At 44.7% G+C, this 26,490-nt stretch overlaps 1 protein-coding gene across 1 annotated transcript in view; it reads right to left on the reverse strand.

The window, feature by feature from the left end:
* The window catches only part of MAP3K15 (mitogen-activated protein kinase kinase kinase 15), a 128,724-nt gene that overhangs the window by 25,168 nt on the left and 77,066 nt on the right, over positions 1-26,490 (reverse strand). The window contains exons 8-15 of the mRNA XM_039247384.1: positions 24,260-24,372; positions 23,640-23,799; positions 20,215-20,365; positions 18,672-18,779; positions 11,526-11,575; positions 9,543-9,638; positions 3,618-3,705; positions 1,530-1,663 (exon numbers count right to left, since the gene is read on the reverse strand). Of these exons, the coding sequence (XP_039103315.1) occupies positions 1,530-1,663; positions 3,618-3,705; positions 9,543-9,638; positions 11,526-11,575; positions 18,672-18,779; positions 20,215-20,365; positions 23,640-23,799; positions 24,260-24,372 (900 nt within the window). The remainder of the gene's footprint in view (positions 1-1,529; positions 1,664-3,617; positions 3,706-9,542; positions 9,639-11,525; positions 11,576-18,671; positions 18,780-20,214; positions 20,366-23,639; positions 23,800-24,259; positions 24,373-26,490) is intronic.

Below are 26,490 nucleotides of genomic sequence, written 5' to 3' on the forward strand. Positions count from 1 at the left end.
ATTCAAACTCAAGTCAGACTACATCTTTTAAAATTTCTGCCTCATCTCGAGAGCCCTCCACCCACATTATACATTCAAGTCACAACAGGTAATTTGTTGTTCTCTGAACACACTCTGTGCTTGACAGCTCTGTTCTTCCCTCAGCCTAGAATGCTCAGGGCTTCCTCCTTCCTGCCAGATAGCCCTCACAGACCACAATTCACCCAGGAAAAGCAATCGATTCCTCTTCTATTCTACAAACATTCTGCACGGCCCTCTATGATGGCACTTGCTGCTTTTACCCCCAGGCAAGGGTCGACAACCTAAGTTCCACTATAAATTTAGGGAATGGGACAAAAACAGTGTCTAAGATCCCTTCTAGCTCTAAAATCCCAGGAAAAACTATCATCAATGAAAAGGTTAATGCTGTGACCAGTCAAAGGAGGTGGCACGTGCCGGCAATTTCCCTGCGACACAACTACAGTCCCTTATCCAGCATGGCCCTGAGAGAGAGCGAGCACTGGACAAGGAATTTGAGACAGGAGATCCTAGTTTTGATTCCTCACATGCTGGGAGAAGTCATTTGGTCCTCCTTGGCCTTAGAAGAAGCTAGAGGCGTTCGTTTCAGGACTGCCCTTTTAACGCAAATATGAGAACATGGAGTCCCAAGACGACTGAGAGGACAGATGAATCGATGTGTGAATAAACGAACAAATGAATGATGAAGGGTCTTAGAGTTGCTAGAAAGCACTTATGACCCATCCCTAATGATTCTGTGACCACCAGGATGGAGGGATGTTTGACGTGTCCCTCAGTGTCCAGCTAGGAAAGCAACACACACATGTCACGTGACCACACCTGTGGCTCACGGGGCTCTTCTTTCTTATGTGGAGGCCATTACTGTGTATGAAGCTCCTCCACAAAAACACTCGACAGTCAACACTGTAACATTCTTGTTTAGAATTGGGGGGCGGGTGTGAATTTAAAAAAGGCATAAATATTTAATTAGACTCTAAACAACATTTTAGAAATATGTTAGTAGTTGTGGCGGTTTAAAAAAAATAGCCTCAAATCTTTCAGGGTGAGATTCAAGGGCAGGGTATTAAAAAGAGTCTGTATTGCAAAAAGTAATTTTCTTTTTGCCATGTTTAATTTTCCATAATGATGCATCTGAATAAATAACAGCCATTTACAATTATGACAATGTGAATTAAAGCAGAGCCACATTTTAAAACTGTGCCAATGTCTGTCTACATAAAGATGTAAAATTTCAGAGCTAGTTGACAAGTGGAAATAAAACCACAGTTTTGTTTTATGATAGACCCCTTGGCATTCCACATGCCTCCAAGTTACTCCATTTTCTCCATCTATTTATAATATGCAAAGAACAAAAGCAAATCACCGTTACTGCAAGAGAACGTTAAATTTTTTGATGACACGCTGACTTTGTTCTTCAGTGTCCCCCCCCCCCCCCCGCGCCAGCGGTGGCGGGCACAGGGTCTGGGTGTGCGGGTGGCAAATGACAACGAGGATGGCCCGCCCCGACTTGCCTGCTGTCTTTCTCTGGGATTTCCTTGATGGCTATTCGCACTTGGTTGCTCAGGTCTCTTCCGGCATACACGATCCCATACGTGCCTTTCCCCAGCACGACCCTGTCGCCTTTGGCATTGTGGTCATACTCATACTGAAAAAGGCAGAGCAACAAGACCAAAAACACACAACTTAAGGCGGAGCCCCATAAAAACCCAAACACCATCCCGCAATTTGTAATTTATAAACAACGTTATGTGAGTCCCAGGCAGGTCACGTTCCTTAGGTTACGTAATTTTCACTACGTAATGACTTTAAAAGGGTAGAGTTCTCAGTTACTCATATATTCACAATATGATTTTATGAAATGGAATCCAAGAAGTTAAAAACTATGGCTCATAGGTAACTTTGCGGGCTCAGTGTTTGGAGACTCTGCCCCACTAAGCATGCCAAGTACCCCAAGCAGGCGCGCTTCCTGCACGAGCCCCCATTAGCTTCTCAGGAAACCAGTCCCATTCTAGAGCCCAAAGAAGAACTGAAGGTCAATCAAGTCAAAATGGTCTTAATACAAAGCACGCAGGCAGGACCCTCTGCCTTTTAGAGGAACAGACCTACCATCAAACATACCGCACACGTTCCACCTCTAAGTGCCACTGCTATTCTGTGCCCCCAATCTCTTGATCAAAAGCTGTTGTACAGCTGCATTCTAGTTGGTTCTTTTCGATAATTAAAACCAACATATCTCTAGGCTGAGCCATACTTGCTCCCATTACCTCCTGCGATGCGCTGTGCATACTTACAGAAGGGCACAGAACGCTTGTGGGTTCCTTCCCACATACTCGCAAAGATGCTCATGACAGGTAAGGTCACTAACACATTCCCATCAGGTCTGACTTAACCAGATGTCAGCCTGCTCCATAAAAGCCTTTTCTCTCACGCCGCTTTCGGCCCCCAAAGTGCATCACTCAGTCCATTTTCACAACCAACTTTGATTCTAAACTAAGAATTCGAGTACCTGAATCAATGATTAAAATGAACCCTTTTGATAATTTCTGAAAGAAACCTCAAAGAATGAATTTCAAATTAACTTGACAGTAAAATATCATTGAATTATAACCAATAGGAGGACCTGAATTAGTGGCCAATCAGAACAATTGTGCAATATTTAAACACATGTGTAACACTGCAGTAACCGTGGACAAGAGCTGTATTGCCCAAAAGAGCTTAGGGTTCTCATGCCTGTCAGACTGGCAATCATCAAAAAGATAAGAAGTAAGTGTCGGCAAGGATGTGGGGAAAAAAGGAACCCTTGTGCACTGGTGGGAATGCAAACTGGTGCAGATACTGTGGAAAACAGCATGGAGGCTCCTCAAAACACAGGGGCACCTGGATGGCTCCGTCAATTAAGCATCTGACTCTTGACCTTGGCTCAGGTCATGATCTTCTGGGTTGTGAATTCAAGCCCTGCGTCGGGCTCTGCAGCTGATGGCATGCAGCCTGCTTGGGATTCTGTCTCTCCTCTCTGCCCCTCCCCTGCCTGTGTGCACGCGTGCTCTCTCTCTCTCTCTCTCTCAAAATAGATAAACTTAAAAAAAAAAAAAAAGTAAAAATAGAACCACCACATGATCCAGCAATTCCAATGCTGGGTATTTACCCTAAGAAAATGACAACACCAATTCAAAGAGATCTACGCACACCTATGTTTACTGTAGTGTTTACCGTAGCCAAGATATGGAAGCAACCTAATGTCCACCCATAGATGAACGGGTACGATGAGCTGGCCAACTGTTTCTCCTGGAGTCTCACAAACATTATGCATTAGCACAGAAAAACTTATCCCTGTGTTGCACACAAAAGAAAATTTTACTTTAGTCAGTGCCAAATTTTTCTTAGCTATTCCAGCTGAGAAGATCCCAAAGTAATGAGGCTCTTCTCCAGACACATGCAACTGAATCTCGGAAAGTCACAGACAGTGATGGCTAGCTCGTTCATTAAAGGGTATTTTTAAATAAGAAGAATTTGCACACAAAAGAATGGGATGTTTCCTTGCAGCATCAAAGATACAATAAAAAAATTTTTTTTCATGTTCTACGTCTTCAGTGACTCACCTCTAAGGTGTCCCCATCGGTTTCGCCCTCTAGCTCCAGCGCACTACCCATTGTGTTGCTTATCATCTCTTTGACCAAAGAGCAAAACCTGGAACAGCAAACGTCACAAAGATGCTATTTATCAACACTGATGCCTTATTACATTAAACTGTGATTACATAAAGCAAGTTTGTACAAGTTCACGCAACGATCAATCTACTCCTTGGTTTAACATAGTACCTCAACGGTTTTCTAATCTAGTTCAAATACCCACATGATACTTGAGTCCCCTCTATACAGCAGCCTCACCAACTGGTTGGCCAACCGAGGCCTGAACATCTCCAGTGACAGAGAACTCATTATCTCACAAGTTTGCATATTCTGTGGACAACTCAACGCGAAATGTTTTACGTATATTGGGCTAAGACTCCTTTTATATGGGTCTCATCCAGACTGCTTAGAATTAATCCCTTTTCTATGTAACAGCCCATTAGAAAGGTACAGGGGCACCTGGGTGGCTCAGTTGGTTAAGTGTCCGACTTCAGCTCAGGTCATGATCTCACTGCTTGTGAGTTTGAGCCTTGCATCAGGCTCTGTGCTGACAGCTCAGAGCCTGGAGCCTGCTTCAGATTCTTGTCTCCCTCTCTCTGCCCCCTCCCTGCTCAAGCTGTCTCTCTCTCTCAAAAAATAAACAAACATTAAAAAAATGTTTTTAAAGAAATGTACATAATTTTATTAAATCCCTGTAAATCTTTCTTCCGTGTTCCCTCAACGTTTCCTCCAGGATTTGTTTTGAAGTGACTCCACTAACAGGTAATTCTTCAAAGGTGTCCCTGCATTACTCTTCTAGTCTGGCCCTAAGACAAGTGTTCCAGACGTGATCTAATCAGCGCAAAGGATAGTGGGGTCATCACCCCTCCAGTTGTAGACACTCCGGTTCTTCGTAAAAAATAAGGCCTTAAGGAGAGGGGTGAGGAGGAATGTGTAAGATGGCCTCATCATTCTCTTCACACAGATTAAGCTTAGTATCAATTATTACCCACAGGTCCTTCTCACAGATGCTGCTGGGCCACAGCAGCCACTTCTGAGATTTGCATAGTTGTTTATTTACATGCAAGCGATTGGACTCGCAAAATTTTTATTCATTATTTTCTCGTAAGATCATAGGGAAGGGTACCGTACACTTCAAGACAATTTCCACAAAACGTTAAAATGTCATTTTCTGTAACTAGCCCATCCCACCTTTGCTTCTTCTAATCTCTGAAAGCTGGGAAAACCAATAGTCAGACTTATTAGGAGACATGTGATATGAACTCACCAGAATAACGGAATATAAAAGAGATGAGCGTTTGTAGGTAAGAATGTGGAGCACGCACAATTCCCGCACGCTGCTGGTGAAATGTGAAGTGATGCAGCGATTTTGGAAAGCATCAACCAAAGCTGAATATACACCCGCCCTGTGTCCCAGTAAGTCCCACTTCTGGGTATATACTCAACAGAAATCAGGCTGTATGTTCACCAAAAGACACGTACAAGAAAGGTTACAGTAATTTATACTCCTAAGAGCATCAAACTGGAAGCAATCTAAATGTTTACCACTAGAACAGGTCACCGTATATTCACACAAAGCAATACTACACAGCAATAAAAGGGATGAAAGGATACAGAGATCATGGCTAAATCTAATGGATTTTATTTACAAAGATATAAGTGAGGAAGACTAAATATTTCATGGTTCTACTTATTTGAAGGTCAAGAACAGGCAAAACTAACCGCTGGCGACAGAAATCAAAATTACCACGAGGGGGTGTCAACGACTAGAAAGGGGCACAAGGCACCTTCTGGGGAGCTGATACACCTAAATGCTTTAGATACTTCACTTCTATGTAGGTTACATCTCAATTTAAAAATTATTTAAATGTGGAGTGCCTGGGTGGCTCAGTCAGTTAAGCGTCTGACTCTGGATTTCAGCTCATGTCATGGTCTCATGGTTCGCGGGTTTGAGCCCCGCATCAGGTTCTGTGCTGACATCACAGAGCCTTCTTGGGATTCTCTCTCTCTCTGTCTCTCTCTCTCTCTCTCTCTCTGCCCCTCCCCTCATTCTCTCGCACACGCTCTCTCAAAATAAATAAATAAACTGAAAAAAAAAAGAAAAAGAAAAACCTGCCAGGAACACCATGGCTACTGGTGGAAGACTGGATGCTTGCCTCCTAAGATCAGAAACAAGACAGGACAGCTGCTCTTGCCACTTCTACTCAACAGCGTACTGGTCGGACAATTAGATGAGGAAGAGAAATTAAGGAATCTAGGTTGGAAAGGAGAATTTTAACTATCTTCATCTGCAGCAGACATAATCTTGTATACAGAGAATCTTAAGAAATTCAATAAGAAGTATGAGAACTGGGGTGCCGGGCTGGCTCAGTTGGTAGAGCATGTGACTCTTGATCTTGGGGTTGTTTGAACCCCATGCTGAGTATAGAGATAATTTAAAAAATAAAATCTCAGGGGCGCCTCGGTAGCTCAGGTGGCTGAGTGTCTCATTTCGGCTCAGGTCATGATTTCGTGCTTTGTAAGTTCAAGCGTCGCGTCGGGCTCTGTGCTGACAGCTCAGAGCCGGAGCCTGCTTCGGAGCCTCTGTCTCCTTCTCTCTTCCCCTCCCCTGCTCGCACTCTCTCTCCTTCAGAACAAATAAACATTTAAAAAATGTAAAAAAATAAAATCTTAAAAATAAAAATACTACAATTACTAAAGAAGTTCAGCAAGTATGTTTCTATATACTAGCAATGAACACCCTGAAAAATTAAGAAAACTCCATTTACAATAGCATCAAAAAAATTAAAATATTTAGGTATATGCTTAACTAAAGAAGTATAAAACTTGTACACTGAAACTACAAAAAAAAACTGTCAAAAGAAATTGAAGACTTAAACAAATGGAAAGATACAGCACGCTCGTGAACTGAAGGCTTATCATGATGCGATTCGAATGGCAACACTTCCCAAATGGGTCTACATATCCATTGCAATCCCTGTCGAAATCATAGCTGCCTTTTTTGCAGAAATTGACAAAGTGATTCTAAAATGCACATGGGAATGCAGGCACCCACAATACCCAAACCAATTACTAAAAACAAGAACAAAGTTGGGAGGACTCATATTTCCTGATTTCCTAACTTAATACCAAGCTACAGCAAGAGAAAAATGTGGTACTGGCCTAAGCGCAGATATACCAGTCAGTGGAATAGAAGTTAAAGTCCAGAAATCAACTTTTATGGTTATGGTCAATTGCTTTTCTTTTTTAAAACTTTTATTTGTTTTGAGAGCAAGTGAGCAAGCATGCGCACAAGCAGGGGAGGGGCAGGGAGAGGAGGAGAGAGAATCCCAAGCAGGCTCCGTGCTGTCAGCACAAAGCCTGATGTGGGGCTCAAACTCATGAACCGTGAGGTCATGAAGTCTAACACTTCACTGACTGAGCCACCGAGGTGACCCTGGTCAATTGATTTTCTGAGCATACCAAGACCCTGCAGTGGGTCAAAGAATAGTCTGTTCAACAAATGTGCTAGATCGACCACATATCCACACGCAACAGTATGAAGCTGGACACCCTACTTCACACCATGTACAAAAGTGAGCTCAAAACTGACCAGAGACCTAAATATAAGAGCTAAAACTCTTAGAAGAAAACAAGTACCATTCAAAACCTTGCGTTAGACAAAACCTCAGGTGACACCAAACATAAAATGACAAAAGAAAAAACAAACATAAATTAAACTGCATCAAAATTAAGAACGTCTGTGCTGCAGAGAACAGCATCAGCAGTGAGGAAAACCACCCACAGGATGGGGGCGGGGAAGTTATTTGCAAATCACGTATCTGATAAAGGACTGGTATCCAGAACATATAAAGAATCCTTAAAACCATTAACAAAAATACAAAGACCTCTTTTAAAAATGGGCAGTTGGGAAAAGCTTGGCAAACACCACTTTTCACCAGGTAAGCCAAGTTATGATCACCAGTAACGAGACCAAGACACTGTACTGACAAAGATACTTCCATGATGTTCCTCCCCAAAATGCATGATGCCCATGTAATCATGAGGAAGCAACAAACCAAGCCCAATGGAGGGCTACCCAAGACCCATTGCCTGTACTCTTTGAAAGCATTAAGTCAAGAAAGACAAGGAAACACTGATGAAGATAAACAGGGGTGACACAGATATGACCATTAAATGTAACGTGATCTTGGATTGGATTGTGGAGCCGAGAAAAACATCTTGTATTTTGCTGTGAAAGACAGGAGTTGGACAGTAAGTAAAATTTGGGTAAGGTGTGTAGATTATAGAACCACATCAATCTTAATTTCCTCATTAGGTAATTGTGCTGTGATTATACAAGTGAATGTTGTTTTCAGGAAATATGCGCTCCAGTGGCGAGAGGTGGTCAAGCATTAGGTCTACGAGTTACTCCTTAGCGGTTCAGAACGAAAATAATCATGTGCATATGGAGAGGATGTAAAACAAATGTGGTAAAGGGGTAACACTGGAGAATCCAGGGTGAAACATATATGGAAATTCTTTGTACTGTTTTTCTGAAACTTTCTTTTTTAAAATTTAAGAAAATTTTTTAAAGAAAGCTCCGCACCCAATGTAGAGCTTGAACTCATAATCCCAACAGTAAGAGTCGTATACTCCAGCAACTAAGCCAGCCAGGTGCCCCTTCGGAAACTTTCTTGTAGCTCTGAATGTTTCCCCCAAATAAAAAGTTTAAAACATTCTTTTAATTGGGTGAAGGATCTGAGCAGAAAGTTCTCCAAAGAAGATATACAAATGGCCAGTAATGACTCATGAAACGATGCTATCATCAGTCATTAGGGAAACACAGACCAAACCACAATCAGATTCCATGTAATGCCCACTAGGATGGCCATAATCAGCAGGACAGACGATGACAAGTGTAGCAGGATGTAGAGAATCTAGAATCTTCATACATTGCTGATGACAATGTCAAATGGGAAAACAGTCTGGCAGTTCCCCAAGGTGAAACACAGAGTTATGTAAGACCCAGTAATTTAGCTCCAAGAGAAATGAAAACACAGGTCCACACAAAAACTTGCATGTTAAGGTTCACAGAAGCAATATTCGTAATAGCCAACAAGAGGAAACAGCCCAAATGCCTTTCAAATGAATAGATAAATCAAATATAGCCATACAATGGGACAGTGATCAGCCACAAAGAGAATGAAGTACCCACAGAAGCTATAACACAGACGAATCTTGGGAACATTATAAGTAAAAAATGTCAGACACAAAAGACCACATGTTACATGATTTTATTTACTTGAAATGTCAAGAAAAGGCAAATCAAGAGAGACAGAAAGTAGATTCGTTCTTGCACAAGGCAAGGGCGGGGGGGGGGTTAGGGCAAAGGAAAATGGGGAGTAACTGTTAATGGACACTGGGATTCTTTTGGGGGTCAGGAAAATATTCTAAAATTAGAATGTGTTGATGGTTGCAAAACTGGGAATATACTAAAAAAAAAAAGACTCAGTTGCACACTTTCAGTGGGCGGACTGCACGGTATGTGATTCAAACCTCATTGAAGCTGTAAAAGTAGCTTTTTTTAAAGTTAAAATTTCAGGAAAGGCAAATATTTTTCACAGCAAAGACCCTTTAAAACTGCCATATGGGCACCTGGGTGGCTCAGTTAAGCATCCGACTCTTGATTTTGGCTCAGATCATGATCTCAGAGTCATGAGATCGAGCCCCACATCGGGCTCCCCTCTGGGCGTGCAGCCTGCTTAAGATTCTCTCTCTGCTTCTCTCACTGCCCCCCACCCTGCTCACAATTTCTCTCCCTAAAAAAAAAACAAAAAACAAAACAAAAACCAACCAACAAACAACTGAATTGCCGTAATTAGTTTGCCAACACTTGAATCCACCGTAACTCACCTACTACACTGGTCTTCAGTGGAGAAGTAGATTTGAAAGTCATCAGAATTATCATGGACATAAAGAAAACAACACCGTTCATCAAACTTGGATATGCTGTAAAATTGGAAAAACAGAAGAACACTTATTATATGTAGGTTACAATACCCCTTTTACATTTTTGAGAAAAATCTAGTCATAGATTTTCTTCCATTTTGCAAATTTGAAAGATTCATTAATGTTTTAACAGATACCCTCCAAATTTGACTTCTATTTCTCTATGAAATTTAAATAGCAGAGACATTTGTCTTGCCTGTTTGCTTTGTATCCTTGAGAACTTAATATATATGCAGGGCTAAGCAGGGCACAGAGCAGCAAGAGAGGGAAATACCTATGATCTCTGGTCTCAAGAGTTGATAATTTCACACAAAAGACAGAAAGCTTATTTGTGAAATAATGTATTATGGTATCAAAGGAAGTTCTAGACTTGAAAACTATCAGGACAGAGTATGTGTGGCCACACAAGGGAGGGAGAAATAAACAGGGCATCTTAACTCAAGAAAGGCGTTAAATGTTTTCTGGTCCGTTTCCATCTTAGGTTGGGATCCAACTCCATAGTGCCTGAGTCGACATTCAGCTTTCCTGGACATACCCAGTGACAGAAAATCCCCAGACTCCATCTACTGATGGATTTCACTGCTAAGAAAGTTCTATACCTACACTGGGCCAAAGCCTACACAATGGCCCTCATTTTGCCAGAGGGCACTATGGAAAAGCCTAAATTCTCTTCAAACGATGCCACTTTATCTTGCCCTAAGTCATCGCTTTCTGAGATCCATAGTTTCTTTAGCCATTCTTCCTGTTCAGGGATTACGTGACAAATATGGAGTTGAAACAGCAAGAGCACAGGGAGATTTAAAAATAATTGAAACTAGGTTATACACATACGTTTTGGAAACCAATTTGTGAAGGAACTACCACAGTTAGTTGGGTAGCACTGGGAATGTTCAACACATGTTCTTTATATCACCTTGGTTCCAGGGTCTGATTCTCACCCCAGGCCCTTTGCACATCCTTGTTGATGACTGAAGGGCAGCAAGAAGTATCTCCATGAGAAGGCACAAACAAAAAGTTCTTACGTGTATGTTGTCATACCACTTAGTTTCTGGAGAACTAAGTATTTCAAAATGTTTGACACTTCGGAATTTTATTTTTGGAGCAGCATTACTCAAATACACTACCCTGTTCTTAAATTATTTCCCCTCCCTTTAAAGGGACAAAAACATTCTGATTTAAATAGTGATATGTCTGGGACAGGATCATACCATGTCCGGGGGTAACAGGGGACTCATTCAGTGGCCTGTGGTCTTACAATCAGAGAAAGGACATACGCTTATACTCTGAGCCCTTCATTTAATAGACACTATGAAGAAGCGGAGTGCTAGAGAGGTTACGTGACTTTGCCAAGGTCATAGAGTGAAAGAGGGATTAGAACTCACATCTCCTTCAGAGCCATTCCTCCCCTTGGTTGGGCTGCTCAGAGTGCAGCCACGAGGGTCCCCAAATGGTCACCACCTCTGATCCAAAGAACAAGCACCACACCTCTCCACGGACTACACCACTTCTCCCCCAGCTGATAATCACAATGCCCTTGGCTCCGTGACTCTGTTAGGAGACTCCAACCAAGTGTCATTACCAAGTAACTCCTCCTTGGTCATTCATTTCTAGGTTTCTGGGTTTTCCTAAGCACGTGAACATCAATGATTTAAAGAAGAACCACCTTCTCTCTCTAGAGATACAACTTCACTTTTAAAGAAAAGTTTGACACAGGAGAGTGTGAGTTTGTTAGGCAGGGTTACAAAAGAGCTAATGGTTTATTTTGGATTCTGTTAAAAATGAGAATATCACGTATTATAAATAGGTGGAAACGTTAAAGTAATAAAACACGGTCATTATTACTTGTATTCAAACAGTAATTCCATTTTCCCTTATGTTCATTCTTACCTTATTCCCCTAATGGAAGAAGCTGTAAAATTCCATTCATGAATTTGTTTCTGTAGGTTTTAAAGACAAAAGTCAGTAGAGCTTGATTTTTTTCCATGCAAAAAAATTTTGGGGGTTTCATTCTCTGGTCACTTCTGCTAATTTACTTTCAATAGAGATTTACAAGTTAGAGCAATATATTTTATGTAACTTGGAAGACCTGAAACACTTTCTAAGGTGTCCTAAAAATTCATTCCCATCTCTAATCCAGTTTGGAGCAAATGATCTAACTTTGAAACAGTGTAAGCACAGAGTAAGTACACACTGAACGGACTTTCATCTTCTGTCGACACACCAGGGAAACTTGAAGATGAGTTTGGGGACAGCCCACCGAAGTTGAGCGACCTGTGAAAATGTTTGCAGAAGCAAGAACATGGCAGACTCCAATCGGTGTTTTCCAATCTTTCTTTTGCTCCCTGGGCACACAGCTGGAATAGATTTCCCAGCCTCCCCTGCAGCTAGGAGGGGCCACATGATGGAGGTCTGACCAGTGGGGTGTAAGGAGGAATGATGGGCACCCGCTGCGGGCCAGGCACATAAAAACCTCCCCAGCCACTCTCTTTTCGACTACAACAGGGACCTGGGACTCTGCCAACCTGGATGGGACACAGGCACAGATAAGCCTTTATCATGTGAAGACACTGATATTTGGGGGCTATCTGTTTCAACAGACAGCTTATCATAACTAACACAAAGCCTAACTGGGATTTCAATCTGTACATGATAGATTTTTTGAAAATAACTCTGTTCCCTCCCTCCACCGCCATTCCTTACACTTAATAAACTTTGCACAAAGCTAAGCCTCAGAAGAAATCTTTTTCAGAAGAGCCACAGGCTACGATACCAATACATCACAACAATAGATAATCATTTAAAATAAGAAAATACATTCGATTGGCCTAAACAATGTCATAAATGACCAGCTAAGCCCCTAAGAGAAGTGTGAGAGCCCCATGACTAAGCATACGGCTTAGGAGAAAGCCATGAGCAGCAGGGTGGCCAGTTTCCTGCCTTCCTGGAGGAACGACAATAGGAACAACCAGAAGGATGGCCCTCAATGGGAGAAGATCCGTTCACGTGTGTTGATTAAGCATCTACTATGTGCTGGGCAAGCACGGAGGACATAAAAGAGAACAAAGCCCCTGCCCTCAGGGAGCTCACGTTCAAGTGAGGAGAGAGGAACAATAAAGTAGTAACCTCATAGCGTGACAGGATGAAAAGCATCACAACGCCAAACAGAGGTGGGAAGGACATCAAGGTGGGGCGGGAGTCATGACGTTAAACTGGGTGTTCCAGGAAGGTGTCTCTGATGATGTTTGAGCAGAAGGCTAAAGCAGGTGAAGGACTGACCCATGTGGATATCTGGGGCGGGGGTGGGGGGAGGGAACAGTCCCAGGTAGAGGGCACAGCAAGTGCAAAGGTCCTGAGGCAGCATGTATTGGCATGTTTGGGGACCAGCCAAGAAGGGAGCGTGTCTGGAGCGAGGGACTGAGGGGAGTGGGTGAGGAGGCTGGAGAGCTCACAAGGGAGATCAGGCAGGGCCTAGGCGGCCATCATCAGGACCTCAACTTCTACTCTCTCGAAGATGGGAACCACTGAGGGCTGTGAAAGATGAAAGCATATGCTAACATGAAACCTAGCACATTGGACCGAACCATGTAGAAAGACTGGGCATATTTCAGAGAACTTCCATTCAAAGTCACTGAAAGAAGGCAGGGATGGAGAGCAAGAGCCTGCCTTTGGATTCAGGTACAGAAATATCAACCAGGACAGATTCAAGAGTGCCTTGTCCAACTCACCTCTACCTGCAAGAGGCTGCATGGACATAAAAAGCTCAGCCACAGGGGCACCCGTGTGGCTCAGGTGGATGAGTGTCTGACTTCAGCTCCAGTCATCATCTCACGGTTCGTGAGTTCAAGCCCCGCATCAGGCTCGCTGCTGTCAGTGCACAGCCCGCTTCAGATTCTCTGTCCCCATCTCTCTGCCCCTCCCCCACTGGTTTTATCTCAAACAAAAACATTAAAAAAAAAAAAAAAAAAGCTCAGCCACAGGAGTTTTCAAAGTATTCCCAGCGGGGAGGTTTACTCTAGGTAGCTTTATGAAGCTTCTTGATTTGGGAGGAAGATTTGCTGGTTAAGAAGTAAACGACGCACTTCTCTCCCTTCATATCCTAACCAATGGGCACCTGGGGGCGCCCGCTTTGTAGACACTATGGATATAAAAGCTATAAGTCATGCATGGGCGTGCACAGCACGTGGGGAGACATTCTCAAAAACTGATCAATGAGCAATGGGAAATCCTGTGGCCACGATACAGGCAAGAAGGTGGCCTGCGTTCAGTGGACGGGGCGGGAGGGTGGTTAGAGTGGCCTGGGCGAAGTTAGGACAGGGATCACTGGAATTCCACGGAGTAAGGATGATGGAAGTGCACGTGTGACCCCTGTGGGACCAGCTCAGGGGACAATGAGAGGGCGGGATTATACAGGGGTCTGACACTCAGTAAGAGGGTGTGTGTTTTCATCTGGAAAGCCATGGGATCCAGTAATGGTTTGGGCCAGTACAGGTGTTTTAAAATTATTATGAAACTTCTGAATTGAAATACACCATACATTCAGAAAAAGGCACGGTTATTGAGGTCCATTTCCACAAAATGAGTCGTTGCTGTAACTGGCATCTAAATCAAGAGACAGGTGGCTCGGTAGGTTGAGCATCCGACTCTGTATTTCAGCTCAGGTCATGTTCCCAGGATCATGGGATCGCATCACACCCGCTGTCGGGTTCCACGCTGTGTGTGAAACCTGCTTAGGATACATTTTCTCTCTTTCTCTTTCTGTCTCTCTCTCTCTCGCTCCCCCGCCCCCTGCTCCTCCCACACACATACGCACTCTCTCACGCTCTAAAAATCAATCAAGAGACAGAACATGAGCAGCAGCCCAGAAACTTTGCTCATAACCCCCCACCCTCAGTCATCCAAGGGTGGACACAGCAAGTGGTGCCACCATGGGAGCTGCGCCTGTTCTGGAACATTATGTAAACGGAATCGTGAAGCCTGCACTCTCTTGTGTGCGCAAGTGGGGTTTCTCACGAAGCATCTGGTAGTGGAGGTCAGGGTGGCTGCCAGGTCTCTGCCCCTGTGTCCCGGCGGGTCACCTGGCACAGAGTGCTCACTCCAGCACGCACGCAGGGGAGGTTTCCTCTCATCCCGAGCCTGCTGTTCAGCAGCGTCCTCAGCCTTTCTGAGAGGGGGTTTCAGCACATCTAAATCATGGGGAAATGGACTCAAGACTGCAGCTTTCCACGTCAGGGTCAGAAGCTCCCAGTAAGAGCATCCAGGGGCAAGACCCAGGGTGGGCTCTGGAGAAACGAGCCAGGCCGCCAGAGGTGGGGACAGGCCTCGGGGTTGCCCCACCCCGGGCGCATCAGCACCTGCCCTCCTGGTCCCAGAAGGCAGACCTCTGGAGGAGGAACCCTGGGCATCTGTGACAATTTTGTAGACTTTTGACGAGTCGGTCCTGTGGCTAGCTTACATAAGCATAAAAGGTGGACACGACGATGACGACAAAGACAGAGCTTTCCTCAACCAGCAGCCCTGCCTGTGTGGTCAGCGCTGGCGGCTACTGTGCGCCTGGTGGTGACTCCGGGCCACGAGAGGTGCTAGGGGGCGGCAGCGCTGCATGTGTCCCCACTCTGGGCAGCCTACTTGCACTGTCGCCCTGGGTGCCACCACTGCTGGCCCGGGAAGGCCAACTGTGCTCCTCCCAAGCCCACGTTTGCAGACCCACTGGACACTGCTCGAAACTGGCCACGGGTGGGAGTAGTTACACCACAGAAATCGCCAACCACCACGACTCAGCCCTCTGCTCCCATGTCCCCTGGAGAGTTGCTTGTTCAACGTTTACCAGAAGCTTCTGACTGCTTGGCTAACAACCCAGAACCGAGTCTCGTTCACAGCGGTGCAGTATGGCTGCGTGCGACACGACACCGAGCGCGGCCGTGATCTCACGACACCGCGCGCGGCCCACCAGGATGAAATGTAGCACCGTGGAGAAATGTCACCCTCACTCCAGGCGAATCTGCTGGCTTTTCCAATCGGCAGAATTTCAAAAATGCAAATGAAGGCAAAAGCAAAAGCTTCCTCCCAAAGAAAAAAAAGGCAATTTATATTTCCCTCAGACGTTTGTTCCGACAACCGCAAGCACTTGTGCAAAACATTTCATCAGTCAGGGAAAACTAGCATTTGCTGCTTATATAGTTCTTTTCCACTTCTTGTTATGGACTGTATACAAAGTAAAACATTTACAACTAGGGAGACGGGTATTATATGCACCCGTGGAAATTTCCATTGAGGGCCAGCAACCATTATAGGATCTAAATAAAAGGGGCAAAATGTGTAGAATTCCAGGAGACCAAAAACATTTGGCTCTAAAAGCCTGGGGAGTCACTTGGATAGCAATGGTTTTTTACTCCAAGTACTTGTCAAAATAGGAGGTGTTTTGCACGTGCATCAGTGGAATAGTGAGGTCACAGATGAGAATTTTGAAAACCCTCTCATATCACAGTGGTGTCCATGACCCGAAGCAAATAAGCAAGGCCTGTATCTAGTACAAGAACTCCAACATCGAAAGCGGGGTGCTTCATGGAGGTGGGAACAGGAATGGGGGCACAGAGGAGGCATGAGCAAGGCTTTGGGGCTGGGGGGGGGGGTCTGCTGACGTTCCCTTCCTTGGCCGCACCGGCTACTTAGGTGTGTTCACTTGGCAAAAATCCATCAAACTACATGTATGACTGATGCACTTTGCAGTGTGTACGTTAGACTTCAAGAAAAGGTTAAAAACAACCAAAGAGGCAAATTGAATAGAAAACATCTGCATTCTTCAAAGGACATCTAGCTGTTTGAACACCAGGTAGAGATTTTATTGTGGCTTTCTTTGGCAATGAGATATTTAAATTAATACACACAGTGGAGCAAAACAAAGAAACCAACAACCCCGAGCACATCAGGGCCGCTCAAGTCCCCTGACGGCTGCTGACTGACGAATGAGAACGTCGCTACGCCGTTAAATCTTAGACAAGGTAGCGGCTCACACTTGTGTGATGGACTGAATGCGTGTCTCTCCGCAAATCAGCTGGTGAAGCCCTGACCGGCGGAGTGAGGGACCTTGGGGAGGTCAGGAGGGTGGAGGCCTCGTGATGGGGGGAGTGCTCTTATTTAAGGAGACGCAAGGGCCACACCTCTTCACCATCTGAGAACACACCCAGAAGAGGGCCTTCACCAGAACCGGACCACGCAGGCACCCTGCCCTCGGACTCCCAGCCCTCAGAACTAGGAGAAGTCAATGTTTTTTAGGCCCCCAGCCAATGGTGTGCTGCTACAGCCACTCGACGGTACTGGGGCAACTCGAGATTTCGCGTCCGTTCCTTTTTTTATACATCTGTATTGAGGTATAATAATAGACAAAGAAGTGCACATATTTAATGCGCATAACTGGAGGAGTTTGGACATACTCAAACACTCACGGTACCAGAAGGCGGCCTTCATACCCGCTGAACAACGGGGAGGTGCTGTGTCATGACTATTTCTGGAGTCAGCCGCGCTATCTTGTGCCACGAGGTCACGTGTCATGACTATTTCTGATGAGGAATTCCTTAGATGGTTTTGAGCCTCCGCTTACTCTCCCGTGTTGCATTTCATTTTTGAGGATACTGTTTATTTTTCCCTGATGAAGACCTAATTGCTCACGCTCTTATTTCCAGGAGAAAAATCCCCTCTTGGCCTCATCCATCAATGGCAGAAGTCTCCCCACACTCCGAGAAAACCTATCCATGGCGAACAGACCCACATAATGAATGCACTTGTCAAAGGTGCTAGATCTTTTCAAGAACTAAAAATATTTCATTCGAGAAAAGAACTGAAGAAGTACTTTAGACGCACAGAGACAAAAATACAGCGACTACCACAAAACATCAGGCCTGGCCCCGCATTTCTGTGCTCTCTTTAGTGGGCAAGTGAAATATCCCCTCTCCTGTATCACTGGCATGAATATAAATTGAAATGGGGCAAATCTGCCAGTAGCTCTCACATTTCAAACATATGTGGTCTTTAAATCTGCGCCTCGAATCACGTACAAGACTGGCAGGCTGAAACCGCCAGGGTGGGTACCGACATGTCTACCATCAGCTCGAGTGCACCGGTGAGGCCGGAAGGCGCACTGCAGAAGAGCAGGAAAGCACTCCATGGTGCATGCGTGCTCAGAAATGGACCCCCATGAAACGGGAACATGGGGAGTATTACATTTAACAACATCAGGGGGACCATTGTGTGCTATACGGAAATACTATCTATGATGTATGAATCAGTTAAAAAAGAGTAAGTTGCAAAATAATATATACTGTATGATCTCGCTTTAATGAAAATACTCCTCCCTCCCTCTCTCTCTCTGTGTGTAAATATAAATATACAAGCACACATATACATAAAACGTATGCACGTATACGGACGCCTAGGTGGCTCAGTTGGCTAAGCTTCTGACTTTGGCTCACGTCATGCTCTCACGGCTTGTGAGTTCGAGCCCCACATCGGACTCTCTGCTGTCAGTGCAGAGCCCGCTTCGGTTCCTGTCTCCCTCTCTTTCTGTCCCTCCCCAGCTCATGCTTCGTTTCAAAAAAAAAAAAAAAAATCAAAAAAATTAAAACAAAAAATATATGCATGTATACACACACTTACACAAGGCAGTTCAGAGAGCTATACAGATGCATATCCATCCAGTCACTGGGGATGGGAATGGGGACAAGGTCTGGGGGATCTGAAGGGACTTTCCCATCACTCCTTATCCACTTCCTCCTCGTGTAACTTCTTTGTTCAACAAGCCCATACTCATTTGCATAAATATACACCCATTCCTACCCACACACGTGTACGCACATATAAATACATGTACCGCGGAAAACGCAGCGTCCCCTCCCTAGCTGTGATTATTCCCTCTCGCACTCCCAAATCTTACCAGTTAGGCACAGGGGCCTTTTCTTTCAAGGACTCTCCTATTTGAACACCAAATTTCTGAAGAAATAGCACAGAAGCAAGAGACAGCCACGTAGGGTTTCTTCTTACCATTTCTGTGGGTGAGACATGCCACAGGGAAACGGTCTTCTCCTCGGCCTCACTGTTTATAGAGACATACGAAGGCTGGTACACTTTGGTTGGTTCGATCACCAGCACCTGAAAGAAGAGATTTCCATGACACACAGGAACATCCCAGACGGGTCACTCCGCCCAGGGAGCAAGTGGGAAGCGCCGCACTCCACACACACTCGAGGACCTGCTGTGTGCCAGTACTGCTCTAGGGCCCCGGGAATACCGTGATCACGACCGGAGTCCCCTCCCCATGGCGAGGGAGGGGTCTATGCTCTGATGGGGCACATAAGAAACAAATACGCAGGGGCGTGGAACACGGTCACCTATACAGCTCTGAAGCAAGCACGACAGAATAAAGGCGGCGGAAGCACTTTAGACGGGGTGGCCGAGAAAGGCTTCCCCAAGAAGATGGCAGAAAAGAAACAGGGAGGCTACAGCTTTTGAGAGAAACGAAGCAAACTGGATGATCTGCAGGTAGGTGCCCAAGTCAATGAACAACCCAAGGGGACGAAAAGTGAGGGGACATTCCATTAGTAACGCTTTATTGCTGGGGGAGAGGGAGGGGAGGAGAGGGCAGAGATGGGGAGACAGGAGAGAGGGAGGGGGAGGGGGAAGAGAGAATGGATTCCCAAAGCAAATAAAGCAACCTAATTAAGATCCCTAAATCTGGGTAGAGACTACACAAGTGTCTTTTCTGTTATTTTTTTTTTTGTACATTTCAATAGGGTAGAAATATTTCATGATTAAAAGAAGGTTTTACAACTTATTACCCAAGAACAAAATTATCATAATCATTTCAAACAACTTAATCTCTATTAGCACTTTAATGAAATTCCCGAACACAGCCATGTTCACAAAATTTCATGGCATAAATACGAAATACAATTATGTGAAGTTCAATATCTAGGATGCTTACCTATCTTACTTACTACTCCTTATAAGATGGTCTTAAATTGAAACAGAAACTTAATGAACAGCTAACAGCCATTCTGCTTTCCAGTAACATTTTAAACACTGATTAGTGGCACTGGAGGCAGACCAAAGCTCAAGAGGAAACCGCGTCCAATTCCAAACTTTCACCATCAGTCTTGCACTGATTTGGAATGGGGCTTCTCCACCTTGGCACTGCTGAGATTTGGGGCTAGACAATTCTGGGTTGGAGGAGGGGATGTCCTATGCACTGTGGGATGTCTGGCGGCACCCCTGGCCTTCACTCCGCTGGGTGCCAGTAGCAACACCTACCACGTGGTTGTGACGACCAAAAACGTCCCCAGATAGTGCCGACTGTCCCCTGGGAGACAAAATGATTCTCGGTTGAGAACCACTATTTTAGAGGGCACAGCCAACGTTTTCTAGTGAGCCGATCTATCACTGGCTGACTCTACCAAAGACGGAGGGATATCTTAACATTTTCCATTGCTCTAAGGTTTTTGACCTTTCAGAGCATTCAATAATTAGATAGCACCAATCCCCAGTTTCTTTGGCTCTATCTGAAAGAAATGGATTTAGCATGACTTACTGGAAATCTGAGTCCATTGGTAACTTCATTTGTTGCCTCAAATATTATATCTAACCAGAAGTTAAGCCGTTCTTGCCTGGGTGAATGTTCAATAATGGGTTTCCTGAAGCGCTGAATTAATAACAAGTTCTGAACTAATGATCGGAGGTACCTGGCAAAATCACAAGCACCAATAAATTAGATCCTTCAAGAAATGGAATTCAATTCTACTCCCTTTAAAAGAGGTTCCCCAAAAGCTTAATTCACTTAAATTCACAGTGTGTAGTGAGTACTTCTTAATCATTTGGCAGCCACACACTTAATTAAAAGCCCAAACAGTGGGCAAAATAAGTTTGTCCAACAAAATCATACAATATGGCTTTTTACCAACACTGGGCTAATGGTATTCAAAGTGTAGACACTGGCAACCATTTGCTAAGAACTGTCTTAATAACAAAAGCATGGAGTTTGACATCCAAAGCAATTGCAAAATGACAAAATTTCAAACTCAGTCTTTTAAATTAAACTTTTTATTTTCAGGTAGTTGTAGATTTGCGTATAGTTGTAAATGTACCCTTGGCCCGGTTTACACCAATGATGACAGCTTATAAAATTCTAACGATATCGCGAGCAGAATATCAACACGGATACAGTTAAGATAGAAAGCATGTTCACTGTCACAAGGGTCCCTCGTTTCCCTTCTATAGACATGCCAGTCTCCTCCCATCCTTCTCGTCTCCTCCTTGGACCCAGACAATCGCAAATGTGAAACTCATCATATTATTTTTTTTTTTACTAGATCTGACCAGGTAGGTTTTGAAGTTATGAGGTCTGCAACCTCCCCACCTCTTTACGGGCTTCAGGCCAATTGAAGTTTTTGACACACAGCTGTTGGACAGTGGTGGGTGGTCCGGTCGTCACAGGTGGTGAGCGGGGATGGCTCAGCTGAAAGCACTGGGATATTTTTTCGCTCTTTGAGGATAAAGTCTGGAGCTGTGCCGGGAAGGCACATCGGCCCGACTCTGACTTGCTCGGGTACGATACAGTGAAGGACTGATTCTGTAGGCCTGGGTCCTGCAAACTCTACACAGTCCAAACAAAGCTCTGGCCCTGGACTGGCTTCTGGGACATCACCTCTAAGCCCTTGGGACATCGAGCCTGGGAAGGGTGTTTTTGTTGACCTGGGGCCTTGGGCCATGCTGTGTCAGCGCCATCTCTACAGAGGCTGGGGACTCAGTGACTAAGGTCAACTACATGGGTGCGTCATGCCTACATGACTGACCCCCCCATAAAACCCTGGACACCAAGACCTGGTGAGCTACTCTGGCCGTCAGTACTTCGTGCATGTCACCATACAGTGTTGCTAGGAGAAGCAAGCACTGTCCCTGCCACTCCACTGGGCAAGGACAACTAGAAGCCTATACCTCCTCCCTCCTGGACTCTGTCCTATGTGCTTTTTGCCTTTGCTGATTTCAATCTGTGTAATTTTACTGTAATAAACCTCAGTCATGAGTACGACAGCTTTTCTGATTTCTGTGAGTTCTTCTCGCGAATCACAAACCTCAGGGTGGTGTCGGACCTACAAAATCAGGTCGCAACGCTGTAAGTCGGTGTAGGTGCTAATGTAATTAGAACATATTCAAGGCTTGGCTGTCGCCTCCCTCGAGTCAGCTCTGTCTAGCTCGGGTGCAGCAAAGTGCCTTAAAAGTAGAATTCTGGAAGCAGCAGCCACTCCAGGAAGGCTGGAAACTCCGCCTGACTCCCTACTGGCTCAGCCTCAGAAAAATTTCAAGAGGGTGATACAGTTTGGGGATCAAATTTAGGTCCTTCAGACTGGGAAGAAGTAAGGTCCAACTAAAAATATCTGAAGAGATTCCGACACCTGCGAGTCCAGATTGGCCCAGTGAGCTGGGAAATAACAGGGCAGAAGAACATGGATCATTAAAAGTAAAAAATTTTCGCTTAGGCATCCAACTTCAGCTCAGGTCATGATCTCATGGTTCGTGGGTTTGAGCCCCGCATCGGGCTCTGTGCTGACAGCTCAGAGCCTGGAGCCTGTTTCAGATTCTGTGTCTCCCTCTCTCTCTGACCCTCCCCTGCTCACACTGTCTCTCTCTCTCTCTCTCTCTCTCTCTGTCTCAGAAATAAACTTTAAAAGAAGTAAAAAATTTTAAATTATGTGTGTAATCCAAATGCATTTTAGACAAATCAGAAAAAGAGATAAGGGAAAACACATTAAAAACTTCTTATAAGGCTCCCCGAGATTGCTGCTGTTGATATTTCAAGGGAAAATCCATCATACATTTATTAATTACACAAGTATCTAACAAGCATCTACTTTGAGACCACAGGAGTCAATGACATAATGACGATTCTTTTTTATTTAATTTTTTTAAACATTTATTTTTGAGAGACAGAGAGAGACCGAGCTTGAGCTGGAGAGGTGCAGAGACAGAGAGGGAGACACAGAATCTGAAGCTGGCTCCAGGCTCTGAGCTGTCAGCACAGAGCCTGACGCAGGGCTCAAACTCATGGATCATGAGATCATGATGTAAGCCAAAGTCGGATGATTAACCAACTGAGCCCCCCAGGCGCCCCGACATAATGACGACTCTATGGAGCTTCATGTCTATGGGCAAGTCAACTATTGCCCACCTCTCACAGATGTTGCTCTGAGTCCCATACGAAACACAGATTACTTAAAAGACCACAGAGAACAGTGGTTCTCAAAGTGTGGTTCCCCAGACCAGCAGCATCAGACTGTCATTTGTAAATGCAAATTCTCAGGCCCCACCTTAGACCTTTGGAACCAGATACCCTAGGCGGGCCCAGCTGTCTGCGTGGTAATCAACACAGCTGATTCTGATACATGCAGAAGTCTGAGAACCACTGAGAGGAACTATAGCCTCAATTCGCTTTTCTTATTCTATGATAAACCGTGAACACACGCCCATGCCTCCTAGCGTTCTTTCCTGCCATTTTCATGGCTAAGATGGGCTAAGCTAGGGCCACTGCTTTGCCACTATTTTCTTGATCACATCTTGGTTGTTTAGTTCTACTTTTCATGTGGGATGCTGATCACTTTCTGGGTGGGCTTTTAGCTTTACCACCTGCTTTCTCACGACTAGGTTTTGTTCTTGAGGACCAAGATGACGACCTGAAGAAATCAGTAAGAATGAGAGTGTCCTCTTGGAGACAGAGTGCGTAGAGACGTATTCTGCGCATGTATGTGCCTGTCTGTCTGTCCTTCCCTCCCGTCACATAAAACCAAGTGAGCATTCGGAGCTGTTCTTTCTGCCCTAACTTTGCTTTAATGAAGACGTCAGAGGGAGAAACACAGCAATTGTTACTGTCTTTTGCATTCACCCCACTCCTCCCTGGAGAAAACCCTTGAGAACAAGATCAGATATTGAGAGACGTGATGGCCACACACGGACATGACTCACCAGACTGGCGGTTTCAGTTTGAACAACCTCTCTGCTGCCTGGACGGCCTTCCCGACATCGTTGGCCAACATGCTGACATTGAAGAACTGACCCACGTCCCAGTAATTGTTCATTTTCTCCAGGCTCCCTTTTCTTCCCAACAAACTGTTTAGCCGGACACCTTAAGAATTTGAAATTTAGATCAAGTTATGACAATTATTTCTAGTTTCCATCATATCATGCAAGACTTTAGAGGAAAAAGCATGCATCTTATGTTGGCTACCATCTCAGCCACGCTATCAGAGAGTAACTGTTCCTTTCGAACCAAAAAGGCTAATTATTTGAAGATAATTTTTAATGCTGAATTTGTGTTACCAAAGCACATCAACATCTGAGATCAAAAATAACTTTACTTACAGGGCGCCTGGGTGGCTCAGTCGGTTAAGTGTCTGACCTCAGCTCAGGTCATGATCTCGTGGTTTGTGAGTTCGAGCCCCATGTCGAGCTCCATGCTGACAGCTCGGAGCCTGGAGCCTCCTTCAGATTCTGTGTCTCCCCCTTTCTCTGCGCCCCCCCCCCGCTTATGCTCTATCTCGGTCTCTCAATAATAAAACATTAAAAAATTAAAAAAAAATAACTACCTATTTTCCTTAGTTCGATGGAAGTTTCAAATTGCTGTCCCGCAACTATCAGCAAAATTGCCAGGTTAATTCCCGAATACAGAGATGACTGGAGCTCAAATCCTTTGCGATACCTGCCAGTAGAGAAGCACCCGATTTTTATTTTTATGGTGGAAGCAAAAAATGATAAATAATGGCACAAGCCCATCTTCTCATGAACTTTTTCTTACCAGTTGATTGCTTTCTAGATCCCTCCCTCTTCACACACAACTACACACAAGCACTCAAATAGCTTGTTAAAAATGTCATAATATTAACACTGAGAAGTTAAAAATTTTTCTTCATCGTAGTTTTATATTTTTTGATGAAAAAACCAGGATCATTGTAAAAAATAAGGAAATTATATTAAAGTGCACAAAAGACATTTAAAACCTTTTATAACCCTATCCCCCAAAGCAGCTCACAATTTGATGTCCAAATCACATTTTACAAGTTAAACTCCATCTGTACACGGAGCATTTTTTGCCACACGGAAATTCCATCGATTGCAGGCTATTCCTCTGCCGGCTGTTTGCTTCTATCACAAAATTGAGTCATTTTTTTCACATACGAAGCAGGACTGGCAGGATCCTGGCCCCCAGATCACTCTGAGAGTAGTAGCACAGCATGACAGAGGAGCAGGGGTCTGTCACACTGGGGTAAAGACCAGCATGCAAAACAGAGAACACCATTTCCACACCTCAAGTTTGAAGAGTGCCATTTTAATTCTCTTATTCTTTTTTTTTTTTCTATACATAAAAAGCTTCTTTCCCTTCCACGAGTGAGTGGAAATATCACAGTTGGGACAAAAGAATTTGATCGGTGAAGTAATGACACTAAAATGTATTAAGTGGCACAGTTCATACCAGAGACTTGTAAACCAGGAGGAATGTGATCACTCATGTGACCACAACAGAGTTAAACACCAACAAAATAGTAACTGTGGAAGGGAGAACCTGTCGTTTAAGTCCATTAAAATTTAGTTTAATGAACTTCGGGGCATAATACAAGTAAGCTCCAATGAGCCAGAGGACACTAAGGAAGTCATTCCAACCCTACCCAATAAAATTCCAATACAATGGAAAAACCTTCCCCCTCCCTATGTCCTATGGTATTTGATTTTTTTTTTTCCACTTTCTTTTACTATCAAACGTTATCTAGGAAGAGGGCAGAGACGTGACTTCTCTCTGCCTCTTTCCCATAAATCAAACAGGCCCAGCCTAGGGGCAGACAAGACTTGAACTTGGAGTCAGGACTGCAGTCCCAGGCTTGCCTTTTACCAGCCCCCTGCCTCCCTGTGCCCATGTTCCACATTAGGGCCTGAGGCCCTGGGTGAGATGATCCCAGGGTCTCACCATCCCGGAGACTAAGCTTCACTCGTCCCTGTATCCACTGCCTTCTGAAGTGGATGGAGAAAGGCTCCTAGGACTTTCGTGAGGGAGCCACACGCAGTCATTTCCTTACCTGAGGGCTGAATTCTTGGCTACTCCCTGTGGTGGGAACACAGCTTCCTATTTCGGCTCCACCCAACATTACTTGCCCCTGAACACCTCGAGCGACTCCTCTCTATCATACAGTACGTCAGGCACCACTGGGGATTAACTAAGAATAAAACAAGGTCCCTGCCCTCCAAGAAACCATACCATGGTAGAGGTAGTAAGATCCACACACGACTAGTGCAACTAGGGAAAACACAATCGTGAGTGTGAGAAGTATCCCAAAACTACACAAATCCAAGTCTAGAGGGGCTCACAGAAGATAACTCGGGCCACCTCTAGAAGCTTGAGATATGGCACGAAGATGGAAAGAGGCGCCATGACAGAGATGTGGAAAGGAAACCTCCAACACAGCAAACGGCAGGAACAGAGATGGGAGTCTGCAGAAGTCCTAAGAAACTTCAGGTGAGCTGGCCATGTATCAGGTAGTGGGCAGTGGGGCTCAGGGTGGGTTGGAGAAAGTTTGCAGAGCACCTAGAATGGTGATCGAAGCAGTTGGAATTTTTCTTTAACAGGGAACGGAGAGCCACGGTGGGTCTCTGAGCTTTTGGAGGAACAAGGCATAGTGGTTCAATCTACAAGGATAGACTTGAGAGCCACCAAGCACAGAGCCTACTTGGAATGCTGTCAGAACATTCCTGGCAAGAAAGTAAAAGAAATGGCACTGACCAGGGTGGCGGTGATGAGCAAAGGCTGGCAGGGAGTGAGGGCAGATGC

The sequence above is a fragment of the Hyaena hyaena genome, unplaced genomic scaffold (assembly GCF_003009895.1).
Source record: "Hyaena hyaena isolate Hyena2069 unplaced genomic scaffold, ASM300989v1 scaffold_295, whole genome shotgun sequence".
Taxonomy (NCBI): domain Eukaryota; kingdom Metazoa; phylum Chordata; class Mammalia; order Carnivora; family Hyaenidae; genus Hyaena; species Hyaena hyaena.